The sequence below is a fragment of the Hyperolius riggenbachi genome, chromosome 4 (genome assembly GCF_040937935.1).
Source record: "Hyperolius riggenbachi isolate aHypRig1 chromosome 4, aHypRig1.pri, whole genome shotgun sequence".
In the NCBI taxonomy this organism is placed as follows: domain Eukaryota; kingdom Metazoa; phylum Chordata; class Amphibia; order Anura; family Hyperoliidae; genus Hyperolius; species Hyperolius riggenbachi.
Genome location: NC_090649.1, coordinates 118,863,993 through 118,880,801, shown reverse-complemented (window position 1 = coordinate 118,880,801; position 16,809 = coordinate 118,863,993). Strand labels below are relative to the sequence as shown.

General features: G+C 45.1%; 1 protein-coding gene across 4 annotated transcripts in view; it reads left to right on the top strand.

The window, feature by feature from the left end:
• LOC137571408 (apolipoprotein L3-like) overlaps positions 1–2,036 on the top strand; it is a 51,780-nt gene extending 49,744 nt beyond the window's left edge. For all 4 annotated transcript variants that reach the window (XM_068280443.1, XM_068280444.1, XM_068280445.1 and 1 more), the window contains one exon: positions 1,189–2,036. In XM_068280443.1, coding sequence (XP_068136544.1) covers positions 1,189–1,983 — 795 coding nt within the window. In that variant the 3' untranslated portion in view covers positions 1,984–2,036. The remainder of the gene's footprint in view (positions 1–1,188) is intronic.
• The last annotated feature ends 14,773 nt before the right edge of the window (positions 2,037–16,809 follow it).

Genomic DNA, 16,809 nt, shown 5'->3' with positions numbered 1-16,809 from the left:
GCCAAGTAGTGATAAAGTTATTGGCAAATGAATGGGAGGTGAAAGTTGCTCAGTTGCAAAAAAAACCTGTAGGCTGAAGTGGTTAAACCCTTGAGGCTAATATTATTTCATGGTCTCATGAACTTGTCTTTTAAATATTTTGACAAGAAAACCCCAAAACCCCAAAAGTTTGCTTTCCTAAAACAGAAAGAATTTGCGATTATTCAAGTTGGAGTGAACTTAAGATGTCTCCCAGTGCATCACTGCTGAATATATGCAAATTAACCATTGTACCCTTAGCAGCCAAACACACCTCCAGAACTGCTGGAATGCAATGATGTGCCATCTTGTTAATTTGTACAGAGCCATAATAATCCAACATGCATACAGACTGTTTTGGATTGTTTGATCCTCATCAGTGCATGGCATGGATTAATTTGGCTCTATGCAGTAGGGCTTGTAACACCGAGAGGTACAGACTAACCAGCAAGCTCATGGTGACCCAGAACTCATTGGAGTGTGTAAGGGACTACAATGGTCCTAAAAGCCCCCTTACTAAGATGTTAAGAAAAACAAAAGTTTGCTCTCTTAAAGAAAATCTGTACTCTAAAAATTTTACAGCAAAAAGCATACCATTCTATTCATTATATTCTCCTGGGCCCCTCTTTGCTGTTTCTTCCACTCTCTGCTGCAAACCTGGCTTGTAATTGCCAGTTTTAGGCAGTGTTTACAAACAAACTAACCAGCTTGTGATAGGCTCACATAAGCAGAGTGTGTGAGTCATACAGAGCCTGCAGGGGGCCTGGAGGGTGTGTGTATAGCTTCTGCCAATGACAAGCAGTGCAGCACATTCCACACATTCCAGCCTCTGCCGACAGAGCCCACAGAAGAGAGAAGATTAGATCATATAGCAGAGATAACACAGCTACTGTGCAATTAGGAAAGGCTGCAGTAAGCCAGAGCACATTAGAACAGGCAAAGGAACTTATAGGATAGAAGAACTAAGGCTGACAATTTTGTTACAGAGTCTCTTTAAAACAGAAAGAATTTGCGATAATTCAGGTTGGAGTGAGCTTGAGATGTCTCCCAGTGCATCACTGCTGAATATATGCAAATTAAATATTTTGACAAAACAATTGAAAATCCTTTAGTTAGATGTGATTGACACTAGTCTGCAATAAACATGATTTTTTTTTTTAATCTGAACAGATCGTAAGGTTGGTTCAACAGTATGAAGACCAAGCATCACTTCTAGAGACGGCCATTTCACAGTGTGTTAACGGACTGCTCAGTACTGCCGATGACATAGACAAGTTCCATAAGGGAGCCACCATTACCAATGTTGTTGGAAGTTCACTTGGAATTGCAGGTGGAATCACCACCATCGTAGGTCTGGCTCTGGCTCCAGTGACATTGGGTGCATCTCTGATTGTCAGTGGTGTTGGAATTGCTGTTGCTACAGCTGGTGGAGTCACTGGGGCATCTGCTTCTATAGCGGATGTTGTAAACATGAAAAAGAAATGCAAAAATGCCAGTGAGAGGATAGATGTAGTAAATGAGATGATTGAAACCATGAAAGACCTTGCCCAAAATATCAGTGGCAGGGTTGAAGACCTGAAAACTGTATTAAAGGTGGAAGAAGCTGCTGATATAGCCAGGGTTGCAGGAAGGGGAGTTTTTATAGCAGTGGAAATAGGAAGACTGGCCCAGCTGGGGAGGCTATCAAGTATTGCAGCTCGAGGAGTTGAACTAGCAGCGCAGGGGGCTCGGGCCCTTCGTGTTGTTTCTGGGGTCTTTGCTGCTCTCTTTGTTATAATTGATGTTGCCTTTGTTGCAAAAGCAGCCGTAGAGCTACAAAAAGGTGCCAATACAATTGAAGCAGCACAAATAAGGGAGCAAGCCCAGAATCTGCTAGCAATACAAGATTCCTTGAGAATAACCGTTGAAAACATGCGTGAGGAGAAATTAAGACTTGTTGCAGAAATGTTCAAGCAAAACGAGTAAACTTGTCATGAAATAAATATGGAGTTGCCATTAATGACCCCTTTCTAAAAATACTATTTGTCTGACTATAATGCTGTTGATTCACTGGCTTCAAACTTTCACGCAAAAAACAAATATGCAGATCCTGAGTGTCTGAGAGGTGTAATGGTGTGTACATATGCACTATTACTGACACCTATAGGTATTGACACTTAAACTCTAGGGTCACAGCTCTGCTCATGCAGACATGTCCCTCAGCCACAGGTATGAGTCATGTACCGTTGCTAAGCAGAGGGGAGGAGAGACAGTAGCGCTGTGCACAATAGAGCAGCTTCTAGTAGGCAGGATATGGAAGGGAAGAGTGTGCATGGCGGTTGCTGTTGCCTAAAGCTCTATCATGCCTAATCTTTAACCTCCTGAGCATTATGCGAGCGGCATAATGTTTTTACAGGTTTTACAGTTTGAGTCCCACATGAATAATTTGTGATCCAATGGGTGCAACAGCTTTTGCTAGCACTAGGCTAGCTAGTATAGGTAGCCGGCACCCCCCGATCCAGCCACTTAATACTTTACCCAGCCTGTATTCAGCGATCGGCGCAGCCTCCCCGCACAGGTTTGCTCTTCGCTATGGGGAGGATCGTACATGACGTCATCATGATGTCACCGACGTCATGCACAGACACGTTCCTCCACATAGAGAAACTGGAGCTATGCAGGGAGGCTGCGCCAATCGCTGGATCCAAGCTGGGTAATGTATTAAGTGACTGGATCGAGGGATCGGGGGGTGCCAGACACCTGTACTAGCTAGCCTAGTGCTAGCTAAAGCTGTTGCACCCATTGGATCACATAAATTATTCATCGGGGACTCCTGAGGCCAGAGAGCGGTATGCCCGACACAGTTTCGGTCATACTGCTAAGGAGGTTAAGTAACCTCAGATGGCTACTGTGAACACACTAGTTCCTTGGCCTAAATGGCCCCAAACAGCCACCTTCACTGGGCTCCTTGTAGTTTAGGGATGTCCAACACCAGTTCTTAAGGGTGGCATAGTGGTTAGCACTCTCGCCTTGCAGTCCTGGGTCCCCGTTCAAAACCTAGCCAGGTCAACATCTGCAAGGTGTTTGTATATTTTCTACCCGTGTCTGTGTGGATGCCCACATTCCAAAAACATACAGATAAGAAAGTTGGCTTCCCCCTAAGTTGGCCAAAGACTGTGATACATACACTACAGAATACATATATGGACATATGTACATTTTATTATGGTAGGTATTAGATTGTGAGCCCCCCTGAGGGACAGTTAGTGACAAGACAATATACTCTGCACAGCACTGCGGAAGGTGTTGGCGCTATATAAATACTATGTAATAATAATTAAAGGCTGAGGTCCTTATTTGTCTGAATCAAAAAATGTGTGGTTTGTTAAGTAAAAACAAAAATAAAAAAACATTTATATTGCACTTTTCTCCTGGCGGACTCAAAGCACCAGAGCTGCAGCCACTAGGGCACGCTCAGTAGGCAGTAGCAGTGTTAGGGAGTCTTGCCTAAGGTCTCCTCACTGAATAGGTGCTGGCTTAGTGAACAGGAAGAGACGAGTTTTGAAACCAGGTTGCCTTTGTCAGAGGCAGAGCCAGCACCCTATCCAGCCAAAAGCAGAACACATCTCCCGATTTCTCAGTCCATCCTAAACACTGGCGTGGTCATGGATACTGGAGTTGGACAGCCCTGATCCATGTGTACAAAGCTTTAAGACCAGCTTATCTGCATTATTTTTCCTAGTGAGTGAAGTTCTAGCCAGGATCTCAGCATCACAGATAAGAAATCGCCTCTGCTAAGAAAGAGAAAAGCAATGGCCACTACATATTTCTCATATTCACTTTAAATAGTTAACAGATGATTAAGTTTTATATCATTTTGTGTATAAACAGATCACTCATTAAGCACACCACTATCTCTTCAACATACATTGCCCCTCTATTTTTTAGAATTTTTGAGTAGTAACTTTAGCATGGAAATGTTGCGGTTTGGCAATCAATAGATAAATAAGCCAGGTTTTCTCTTGCACCTCTCTCAACAAAGTACATGTTCAGTCAGCTTGTCTTACTACTATTTATGAGAAACTTCACAAATAAGAATGTTACTGTTTTGGGTGAAATGAGAAGAAGACTCTTGCAGGACCCTCCCCACCGTGCTTCCAGCTTGATCATGCGAGACCCGCTTGCCCCCCCCCCCCTAGATCCGTCCCTGATCCTCTCTGTTGGCCACCCCTCTCATGGACTTGATCTAGTTTTTACCAAAGACATTGAAATCTTGCCAACAATGACATTCAGCCCCACTGACAAATCATGCTTCTTGTTTCTCGTTATGCATGTCTTATCTTCCTTTGTTTACCCAATTTATCTATTGTGCAGCAGTGTGTAATATGTTGGTGCTTTATAAATACAATGAATAAAGATTATCAGCACAAATAGGTATACACTGCTTTTACACACAGTGCAAAAGTATCTTTAGATTGTAAGCTCACAAGGGCAGGGCTATCTCACACTTTTGTGTCTTGGATTTTGTTCATTCTGAGAGCACTACAACAGGCAAGCAGCATCAACCACCCACAATATCACAACACATTACAAGTAGATAAGTGTGTGCAGAAAGGAACCAATTACACAATTAGTACCAAAGAGAAAGCTGTTCCAACAAAACACCGCACCATTCATACGATCAAGAGAAAAAAGTCCATCTTTATTAAACTGCAAATGGCATATAAAACAACATAAAATAGGAAGGTAGCACAACATAAACATGAATATCAAAATCCTGGTCTGTTTATGAGGTAATTAATAAATCGTGTGTCCCAGACATATACATGTATCACATTGATCATGGAATATAAATAGAAGGCTCACTCATGGCAGAAAATAAGTAAACGTCAACATGTGTAAACATAGGTACCTGGAACAGGTAAAAATTAAAGTGAAATAAAGTGCATAGTGCATGAAGAGGTGTGTATCAGACGAGGGAGAGGACTGGACAGACACAAGCGGGGTGTAAAATTGGATTTTGTTCATTTCATAGCTTGCACTTTGTTATACATTTTATTTGTCATGTTACATCTGTCATTGTAATCACCAGTTCTGTATTTTGTACCAATGTCCATATTTGATGTATATCATTGTCTGTATCATTATGTACCCCTTGTTTGTCTCTCTTATTTTGTACAGCGCCACAAAATATGTTGGGGCTTTATAAATTAATAATGATAATAATAATAAAAAAATCTTCTATGCTTAGCATAACCATGATAACTTTAGAAATAATTCAGGGGTAATCAAAGCTACAATAGCTGTTTAGTAAGTCATTTCCTCACCCTTTAAAAAAATAGAAAAGTGGAATTTTACATTCGTTAAATCTGAAGCTCCCAATCTTTGAATACAGAATTTCAAATCATTGTAAAAGTATTGAACAGTTCAAATGGGGCTGGTGAGTGACTGTTGTCACCTCCATCGAGCTGTTGTTGCAGGGAAAGAAATTTGGCCCGATCCAATTTATTTTTTCTCCTAGGAGATTTTTTTTTAATGTTCTGTTTAAAATAACTTTTCAGCACTCTGCAATTAAGAAAGTAACAAAAAGTTGGTTAAAAAAAAAGTAGTACTGTCAAAATTATTCAGAGTTTTCTTGCTTGTTGGTACCTTAAAGAAAACCTACAACGGGAAAAAGTTCCCCTGGGTGGTACTCACCTTGTGTGGGGGAAGCCTCCGGATCCTATTGAGGCTTCCCCTGTCCTCCTGTGTCCCACGGCAGCAGTGATAAAGCTCCTGGAATGGCGTGGATGTAAATAATTACCTTCCTGGCTCCAGTGCAGGCGCAGTATCGGCTCTCTGCTCAGATATAGGAGAAAATAGCCGATCGCTGTCGGGCAGCTCTACTGCGTAGACGCAAGTCGCCTGCACCTGTGTAGTAGAGCGCACCTGACGGAGATCGGCTATTTCCGCCTATCTCCATACTGAGAGCTGCAACAGTGCCCCTGCTGGAGCCAGGAAAGGTAAATAAATGTAGCTTGTTAGGTTTGTCGAGCCTGGATTGCCGGAGACTGGGGGATTGCCTGCAGCTACAGGGGAGGGGGAAGCCTCATTGGGACACTGAGGCATCCCCCTTTCCGAGGTGAGTACCCCCCAGGAAAACTTTTTTTTTTATTACAGAGTCTCTTTAAAAGACATTTAAGATGTGACAATATCACCTAGGAGAAATCGAAGGAGAAAAAAGTGAATTGGGCCCAATGTGTGGTGGCTGGGTTTGCAAGTTGTGCAGTCAGTAGATCTGATAGTCGCAGGACAAGGAGCAGAAAGGGTTAAGAAGAAATGAGGCCCTAGACAAGATAACAGTTTTTGCCTGCCACTGATGACCATGGTCCCTAGACTCTCTCCAAGCCCTAGGCAGCTGCCTAGGTTTGCCTTGTGGATGATCCGGAGTGGGGACAGTGAAAAGAACAAGAGATTGTACAGGCAAGGCATATGCATGCTTATTTCACACTGGCAAAGGGTCCTGACATTGATAGGGATTTTGCTGAGCAATTGTGTATATGTAAATAAAACATCTGTTTATATTTTAACCACTTGAGGACCAACCCTTTACCCCCCCTTAAGGACCAGCGCTGGTTTGATTGATCTGTGCTGGGTGGGCTCTGCAGCCCCCAGCACAGATCAGGGTGCAGGCAGGGAGATCAGATTGCCCCCCTTTTTTCCCCCCTATGGGGATGATGTGCTGGGGGGGTCTGATCTCTCCTGCCTGCTTTGGGTGGCGGGGGGGCACCTCAAAGCCCCCCTCCGCGGCGAAATTCCCCCCTCCCTCTCCTACCTGCTCCCCCCCCTGAGATCCGGGCTGCACAGGACGCTATCCGTCCTGTGCAGCCAGTGACAGGACGTCCCCTGTCACATGGCGGCGATCCCCGGCTGCTGATTGGCCGGGGATCGCCGATCTGCCTTACGGCGCTGCTGCGCAGCAGCGCCGTACAAATGTAAACAAAGCGGATTATTTCCGCTTGTGTTTACATCTAGCCTGCGAGCCGCCATCGGCGGCCCGCAGGCTATTCACGGAGCCCCCCGCCGTGATTTGACAGGAAGCAGCCGCTCGTACGAGCGGCTGCTTCCTGATTAATTAGGCTGCAGCTGGCGACGCAGTACTGCGTCGCTGGTCCTGCAGCTGCCACTTTGCCGACGCACGTTATGAGTGTGCGGTCGGCAAGTGGTTAAGTAAATTTCCTAAATTCTGTATAAATACTTTCTGAAAATAAAGATGTAACATTACATTCTGAGCAACCATCTCCATAGCAACCAACTGTCCCTCTTTTGGAGGGACCGTCCCTCTTTGGGAGCCAAATCCCCCTGTCCCTCTTTCATCCTCATGTGTCCCTTGGCAGGACTCATGTACAGATGTATGTAAATATTAGAGATGTCGCGAACCTCCGATTTTCGGTTCGCGAACCTCCGCGAAAGGTTCGGTTCGCGAAAAAGTTCGCAAACCGCAATAGACTTCAATGGGGAGGCGAACTTTGAAAATTTCAAAAAATTCTACCGGGTGGAAAAATGATAGAAAACATGTTTCAAGGGCTCTAATACCTGGTATCACAGTCAGCAGACACATTATTGCCAAACACACAGCTCTTACTGCTGGAGGCCCGCCCCTCCTCCAAGCAAGGTCCTTATGCCATTTCACTCACTTGTCTGCCTACACTAATTAGTTAAGGGACAGCTGCTCCCTCCACCCCTCCTGCCCTTCTAGCTATTCCCTCCTACCGGAGGGAGGAGGGTGTCATCTGCCAGGGAATTATACTATTTCAAAAACCAGTTTACATACCATAGCTGGGAATTGAACCCAGGTCTAACTGTGTGGTGGGCAAGCACCCTAATTGCTGTACCACAACAGTACTAACTGAAGCTGGCCTAGCATTTACTATTTATGCTCAATGCAATAGAAACATTAGGTTGCTTAAAGGGAACCTTAACTGAGAGTGATATGGATGTTTCCTGTAAACAATACCAGTTGCCTGGCAGTCCAGCTGATCTCTGTGACTGCAATAGTGGCTGAATCACACCCTGAAACAAGCATGCAGCTAATCCAGTCTGACTTCAGTCAGAGCACCTGATCTGCATGCTTGTTCAGGGGCTGTGGCTAAAAGTATTAGAGACAAAGGATCAGCAGGCGATTTAGGAAAATGGTATTATTTTAAAAGGAAAAATCCATATCCTTCACCGTTTAAGTTCCCTTTAAGTATTTGTAGCATAAAAGCCAACTCACATTGGCTGGGATTTGAACCCGGGTCTCACTGTGTGGTGGGCAAGCACCCTAACCACTGTACCAGAACAGTACTAACTAAAGCTGGCCTAGCATTTACCATTTATGCTCAATACAAGAGAAAAAGTAGACAAGTCAAATAACATTTATATCTTGCTTTTCTCCTGGCGGACTCAAAGCACCAGAGCTGCAGCCACTAGGGCATGCTCTATAGGCAGTAGCAGTGTTAGGAAGACTTGCCTAAGGTCTCCTACTGAATAGGTGCTGGCTTACTGTCTTACTCAGTTAAGGTTCCCTTTAAGCAACCTAATGTTTCTATTGCATTGAGCATAAATAGTAAATGCTAGGCCAGCTTCAGTTAGTACTGTTGTGGTACAGCGGTTAGGGTGCTTGCCCACCACACAGTTAGACCTGGGTTTGATTCCCAGCTATGGTATGTAAACTGGTTTTTGAAATAGTATAATTCCCTGGCAGATGAGACCCTCCTCCCTCCGGTAGGAGGGAATAGCTAGAAGGGCAGGAGGGGTGGAGGGAGCAGCTGTCCCTTAACTAATTAGTGTAGGCAGACGAGTGAAATGGCATAAGGACCTTGCTTGGAGGAGGGGCGGGCCTCCAGCAGTGAGAGCAGTGTGTTTGGCAACAATGTGTCTGCTGACTGTGATGTATAGGGTCAAAGTTTTGCTCAATAGAGTATTATGGGGCGAATCGAACTTCCGCAAAAGTTCGCCTGGTGCAGGCGAACGCGAACCCCCAAAGTTCGCCTGGAACCGTTCGCTACATCTCTAGTAAATATATGTATTTTTCTACCCAAAATGTGTTTTATTGACTTTTTTTTTTCTTATCCTTTAACCACTTCAGCCTAACTTTATCACTACTTATCACACTGAAATGATCTATATCTTGTTTTTTCCGCCACCATTTAGGCTTTCTTTGGGTGGTACATTTTGCTAAGAATGATTTTATTCTAAATCCATTTTTAACAGGAAGATTAAGAAAGAAATGGAAAAAAATAATTATTTTTCAGTTTTCAGCCTTAGGCAATTATTTTCTCTACAACTGGATTGTTGTCAGAATATCCCTTTATATGGAAAATCAGATTGAAAAACATCATAGTTGTAAAAATAATAAGGCAATTAGAGGGGTTCTTGAAGCAGTAAACATACATAAAGTAGGTAACAGTGCACTGGTAGTGTGGGAGACGTTTACATTGTCATCATAATAATATTTTGTATTTATTACATTTTATGGTTTACACTGATTTATGGTGAGTTATAAAGTATTACTTGTATCAACATTGTTATGGGTGGTGCTACTTCTTTTTATATTAGCATGATATTAATAGATATGTGTTTTTCAGCTCTTACTGAGGTTACATGCCAGGGATGTGCCTTTGTTTTTCAGTTGCAAAATCAAAGTAATTAGAGATAAATAATCCTCTTCTAACACATTTTTTCCCAACATTATTATAATACAGTATCTACCCATTAGTCTTAAAGATTATCTTATTTTGTATGTATATATCACTGACATCTTCTCACAGCACTTATACATATTGAATATAGTCATATCACTAACTCTTAGAAGAGGTCACAATCTAAAGCCTACCATAGTCAGTCAGCATTCATGAAAAAAGGTGTCTGGAATAGCGACTACGGAACTTCCATAGTACAATAGCAGTAATATTTACCAGTATTTTACTATGGCTTAATCTGACCCTACTCTCACACACCTCCCCTGGAGGCGACTAAGACCTCCCTGGTGGTGCCTAACCCTATGCAATACCACAATACAATTATCTGCAAGCCATTTTCTTTTTCTTAAGCCCTTGTGTGCTAAATGTCCCCCTCCTGTCACTAATCATAATTTTTTGGGCTATAAGACACTCCAGACTATAAGATGCACCTAGGTTTAGAGGGCAAATATCAGGGGAAAAAAATACTAAACCTGGTGTTTCTATTGTGCAGAGGCATCTTATGGAACTTCTCCCAACCAAGCTGTCTCTAAGCTACACTGCCCAGCTACACTAAACAAACATCTGCTGCCCCTACCAGTTATACTGCACTACACACTACAGACTACATTACACTACACTAACCCCTGCTGTTCCACCAGCTAAGCTACACTATACTGCACTAACACTACATAACACTACCACTGCAAGCTCTTACTGCACCCTGATGTGTGCTCCTCTCCCCCTCGCTCCAGTCCTGCTAATGCACATGCGCTCCTTCTCCTGCAGCTACCGAAATCCTGTACACTGTGACTGCTTGCCACTATACAGCTCTGGTGCTTGGTACTTCCTGGTAGACTCCTACTTCCCTGATTAGCAGGTTCCCTATGTTTTTCCATTGCAAAGTGTTAAAAAAATATTTTAAAAAAAGAAGTTGAAAAAATGATCTCCTAGGAGAAAACTTAGGAGAAAAAGCTAATTGCAAATGGGCCTCGAGACTCTTGGAACTGCCAAATGTTTGTCCTTTCCCCAGTGAGCAGAGACCTAGACATCAGAATGTTTTAAAGAAGTGAAAACAAATTATGATATAATGATTTGCATGTGTAGTACCTTTAAGAAATAAAACATTAGGAGCAGAGACATAAGTCTAATATTGTTTCCAGTACAGGAAGAGTTAAGAAACTCCAGTTGTGGGGGCGTGGCTACGCGATGGAGGAGTGAGGAAGCAAAGCTCTGAGCTCCCGGCTAATCAACTGCGCAACACGCTTGTTTTTCAAGGAAAAGATACCTGAAAGTACTGGAGGAGAGTGCAGGGTATGAGGGGAACAAGATCCTCGACAAAAGGCAACGGTCTCGCGTCGACTTCTAACATGCTATCTGCGAATGAGGCTCCTCCATTACCCCAGAGAGATAGATGGCAGACATCGGATAAAAGGCGCAAGAGAAATGTTGATCAGTTGCAATCCCCAGAGTATACTAACTGAGTGATCCTACTGCTAAAATTATAAAGTGCTCTCTGTGCTTTTTCATCAACTGACTGAAAAAGTTTTTCCTCACTAAGCTGAGCAAGCTCTTAAAATGTTTCACACTAAGTTACCTGCACTCACATCTAAAATGCTGAAGAGATAGATATCTGTCAGCTCAGATGGTGATTTATATAGTTTAGTCTGATTATATCTTTTACTTGACAACTTTTTATCTATAGGAGAAATGTAGGCAGAATGCTTCTTCATAATATTTTAATAACTCTTTATACTGCCTATAGTTTTGACAATGAATAACTTATTACAGATACAATGTCTAAGGTTAAAAACAAGGTTTATATTTGTTTTTGTTTTATTTTCCTCACAGTTATTATGCATCAATATAGAATGTGTTGCAGTACACGGAAATGGATGGGGGGGGGACCCCTTTGGGGAGACCTGATCATAACTTTAGCTGGTTTTTCTATGGTCCCCTATCTGGGCCTGTACCCCCCTTCTCATTTGCTTCATGGTAATAGCTGAGTAGACCCGGAGATGTTCCCTTTTCTCTTTGATTGGTGGACCGTACCCCCATTAGGGCTCCCTTGATAGGGGAAGATGTTTAGAGAAAGAGGAGTCGATTTCTCGAGCTAGGTTTACACCTAGTCTTAGTTTACCGAAGGAGTGTTTTCTGATAATACTTATTTATAATGTTCTAATTTGGTTAGTTGTGGACACTAAGGGGACAGGATATCATTACATAAAACCATTTTTTGATGTACAACTATGGATAAGATCAAAATTTTAACGTACAGTGTTAGAGGCTTAGGCTCACCTTGTAAAAGAGGTCGACTGTAGTCAGAGCTTCGCAAACTTCATCCACAAATATTGATGCTCCAAGAGACATACTTTAAAGACAATAACATCCCCAGACTCCCTAAATCTCTGTTTGACAGATTTTTTTTAATAATTCAAAGATACATAGAGCTAAAGGCATAGCTATAGCTAAGACGCTTCCTCTTCAAGTTTTGGCTAAGGATAAAGATGACTCTGGCAGGTTCCTCTTTCTTAAAACACGAATTGGAGATAAAAAAATATACATTGGCGGGGGGCGGAGCCGACCATGGAGGAGTGAGGTCGTGTTGAAGCTGAGCTCCTGTCCCGATGTGCCTTAGAAAGCATACAGACTAGCAACACCTTCTCAAAAAGAGACCTAAGGGGCATGAGGAAAGCGGAGAGACAACCCACAAAGAAAAGGTGCCCACCATCCCCTAAGCAGAGGCCGGTAACCCGATATTTTCAAGCAGCACGTTCCACTGCTGAACCACCTAAGATGGCGGACACAGCGGACCAGGCCGCAACATCTTCCTCTATGAAGGCGGGACCCTCAGCCCTATGCAATCTAGAGGATATATGGCGCTACCTCCGTAGTCTACCCACAAAGCAAGATTTAGACGAACAAACGGAGAGAATTGTCACATCCACAAAAACTGAAATTGCGGCGATCCACGCGGACATTACAGGCCTCTCTGACCGTGTCTCCATTACGGAAGCTAACATCGCCACGCTGCAGGCAGAAGTGGCCTCCCTTAGAGCAGCAAGCGAAAAACATCTCGCCAGCTCGCAGTCGTTCAGGTGGCAGCTGGAAGACCTGCAGAACAGGGGAAGGAGGAACAACATACGGATCCGTGGTGTGCCGGAAACGGTACAAGCGGACGAAATTATCCCTACGCTCTGCTCGATTTTTAATGGAGTCCTGGGCAGACAGGAAGATAGAGGAATCAAGTTCGACCGTGCGCATAGAGCCCTGAGGGCTGTGCCATCCAACCAAGAACCTGCACGGGACATCATCTGCCGTCTGCATAACTACAAAGAGAAAGAGGAGATCATGGCGGCGGCCCGCAACAAAGACCAGGTGGAGTGGCAGGGCGCTTCAATCTCCCTGTATCAGGATCTAGCCCCATCTACCCTGGCCCAACGCTGGGCCCTCCGCCCGCTGGTCAAAGCACTGCAGCAAGCTGGAATTACCTACCATTGGGGTTTCCCCTTTCAGCTAGTGGCGCGGAAGGGATCCAAAACCGCCATCTTGCGGCATCCACGTGAGCTCCCTACCTTCTTTGAGGACATCTCTATGTCCGCGGTTGAGCTCCCTGAATGGGATCCAGACTCCTTTGACCCATCGCGCCCACCGAAAAATCGGAGACCGAGACGCCAGTAATGTGAGTACTTTGTCACCTGCTTGCCCTATAGCCCTTGCCTAGACTTACTTGCTGGGGCCCGCTGCGGGTCGCTCCCCCCTGAACCCCCTCCTGGAGATGCGTGGGCAACCACAGACACTGATCTGAAAGAATTTGCTATCTTGGGACATGCTGACATCTGAAGCCAACAGAGACTCCCTGAGGCTACTTGGGGCTATGGCCCCCATGACCCGACCCCCTCCTCTCAAGCGCCGATATCGGCACAATATAATAAGAATTATTCTGGAGGCAGCGGTGTGGTGGGGCCCCGTGTCGCTGGACCGCCTTACTTTTTCCCCCTGCTGTGATGATGGAGTCCCGAGCCCCCCTCCCAGTGACTTCCACACATGCTTGTTATCTGCTGGCCGACCCGACCACGCTTGCAGGCTTTTGAGACCTCAATTGCATAATGAATAATGTATTTGTATGATCGTAAGCAATGCGAAATATCTGTTTATGCACATGTAGTGGGGAATAGCTGGCCTGGGGGGTGCGGAAAGTGGCTTTTAGCCGCTGGGGGGGAGAGGGGGGCGGCTGGGGACGGGGGGTTTTGCCGCAGCAAACTTGATGAGCAATAGATGAGAAGGGCTTCACTCTGGTAAACACCCTAGTACAGAGCAGTGTTGGGGGGCGCTTTCTTGCTCTCCAGGCACACGGGGGGAGGGGATGGGGGATGTGATGTGGTGGGAGGGCCTGGTATGGGAAACCTTAGCAGGAACTAGGTAGGGGATTGGTGGAAGCAAGGCTTCTGTTGGAATATCTCTGCTCTTTGTATGTTCGCTTTCCTATGTTCAGGAATGTTAAAAGCTTTCATATCCCCCTTTTTTCTTTTTAAAATTGTTCTCCCTTCCCCAACGGGACACATTAAGGTGGTTGTATCTAAAATATGCACGCGGGGACACGGGATCAGCGACTCCACTCCTTACTATGGTGTGGACTCACTTACCCCAGGGCGTTTGGCCGCCTCGCCCACACGAACCTTTTAGGCTCGTGGGAATACTGGATATTATTATCCATAAACAGGCCTGTTATGGGCCTAATATTAAGAAGATATGTAGAAACATACTTCTTATGGTTTCACTGTGGTTTGCTACACATGTTCTTATGCAATTCTTGATCTTTTGTATCTCTCTTTTTTCCTACTTTTCTCTCTGTTACTTGCTTCTTCAAGGTGTGCGGACGCTGGGTGGGTCGGGATGGGCTGGGGGACCCACGGGATTTTTATTCTACATTCAAGCAGTCACTTAAGGTTCTCTCCTTAAACGCCAGGGGTTTAAACATACCAGAGAAGAGATCTGCTGTGCTGAATCTGTGTCGCAGAGAAAGAGCCACTATCGTATGTTTACAAGAAACTCACTTCAAAGGCCCCTTGCCACCTAAACTATTTAGCAGATATTACAAATCTGCCTTCTATAGTACCCCACAGGACACCAAAACAAAAGGTACTGCGATCTTGGTCGCTAAAGATACACCCTTTACGCTTATAGAAGAATTTGGGGACAAATTAGGGCGCTTTAATTTTGTCACAGGAGCCCTCAGTGGCTGACCGCACTTAGCCTTCTAAACGGTGCCAGCGCACAGATCGTGCGAACTCTGGTCGCAGTCAATGCGCAGGAACCGTTAAGAATTAGCCGCAGACAACTCAGAAGGGAGCCTGTGAGACACGGGTGATTACAACGTCACCTACTGGTTCAGAGTAAACTGCCACCACCGCGGTTACTATGGGACCGTGGGGCCCACTAACTGACTGACTAATCCTGCGAATAAAACGGTTAAACACACGATATTCTGTCTAGCCAACAACAAACAAACAGTAGCGTATCTTCAGAGACCCGGGATCATTTCTGTGTGTGCTGATAAGCAGGGTAGCGGAAAGTGAATGACTTGGAGAAAGTCGTTTATTCACGCAATATAAATAATTCATATATACAGACAATTATGAAAATCAACAATTATGAAAACAGCAATAGCCAGTATGAAAAATAAAAGAAGGGAGAAAATTACTTAGTTCCTGGAAAGATGTCCTTATTGTGGGAAGAATCATAAAGTCCTTGGTTTCAAAGTCCAGAGTTCAGACCAGGTGGATACCAGCATATCCTCAAGCTGGCATCTGATGACTGCAAGATGGTTCAGTGTGGAGGACCCAGCCCGCCTGCTGGCTCTGTGCTTTTGATGAAGCTGGTTTGGGGGTGTGGCAATGCCAGCCCCCTCTGAGCTACCAGCAAATGACAGTTCATTCCCTCTGAGAGATTTTAGAGCTAAACTTATGAATTGCTGTAACTCCTGAACCATACACGTTACATTTAGGGGGGTAACAGCTTCATACTTGGAGGAAAATACAGATTAATATGATACCTGACATGGCTAGTGCATCAGATCAGGGTCCTGAGTAGATTCATACCTGGGTGGTAGGGGCCCCGGGCCCCTCTCGACTGGTATCAAGAGATCCAGCATGACCCTACGGATCCAATGATACCGCTCTCATAACCACCCTATTTATTGTATTCTGTAAATGGGCAAAAGATTATATTGTACATTCATTTCTTCCTGCTAAGGCCGGAGTCAGCCTGACTGGAGTCCAGCTGTGTCTGCTTCTTGGCTATGAAAGGCCCTGTTGGCTCCTTCAATTAACATCTGAATGTGAAATCTGCTTAGACAACTGAGTTTACACCTCTGGCTTGATCAGCAGTCACAGGGCCAGTCTTCCTGCCAGCTGCTTGTCACCTTATACCTGATGGATGGGCCATCAGCACAGCTTGAAGCCAGGGACTCTCTGGGCCCAGGCTCATTAGCATATCAAAAGGGCCAACCAGCATTTGGAATGGTGCTCTCTTTGCTAAGAAAAGGACTGCAGACCTCCTACACAATAAATCCAGATTGTACCGATTTGAAGCGCAATCGACGCAGGAATCGAGTGCGATCGTTCTTTTCTTCACGGGCGATTCCAGGACGCGCCTGCGTCCCCGCAATCGTCCGTGACAGCCCCCCCCCCTTGTCCGTGGCTTAGCCACTCATCCGCAAGATGTGTGGCGGCGCCGCTAACCTGGCTGACGGGCCTCGAGTTGCCGGTACGGCGGGAAAACCTATTGGAGCCTGTGGCTCGGTTCCCCTGGACCGGTCGCGGTCTGCTACCCTCAGGGTTGACCCAACATGGACCGTTCTGGACAGGGCGTTTGCGCCACTGCAGTCGGACGTGGTGTCTGCCGGGACTGCGGACAACGGGCAGTGGGTTGGTTAGGTCAACAGCCAGCCCACGCAGGGTTCCCCTGCTTAGTGGCTGTGGACCTAAGGGAACCCCGCGGGAATCCCTGGACCTGCCCAGCTCCTGACAGACGGCACATGCCCTGCAGTAGTTTGCTACATCCCTGTTCATCCGGGGCCAATAAAACTGGTTCCGAATACCGGCGAGTG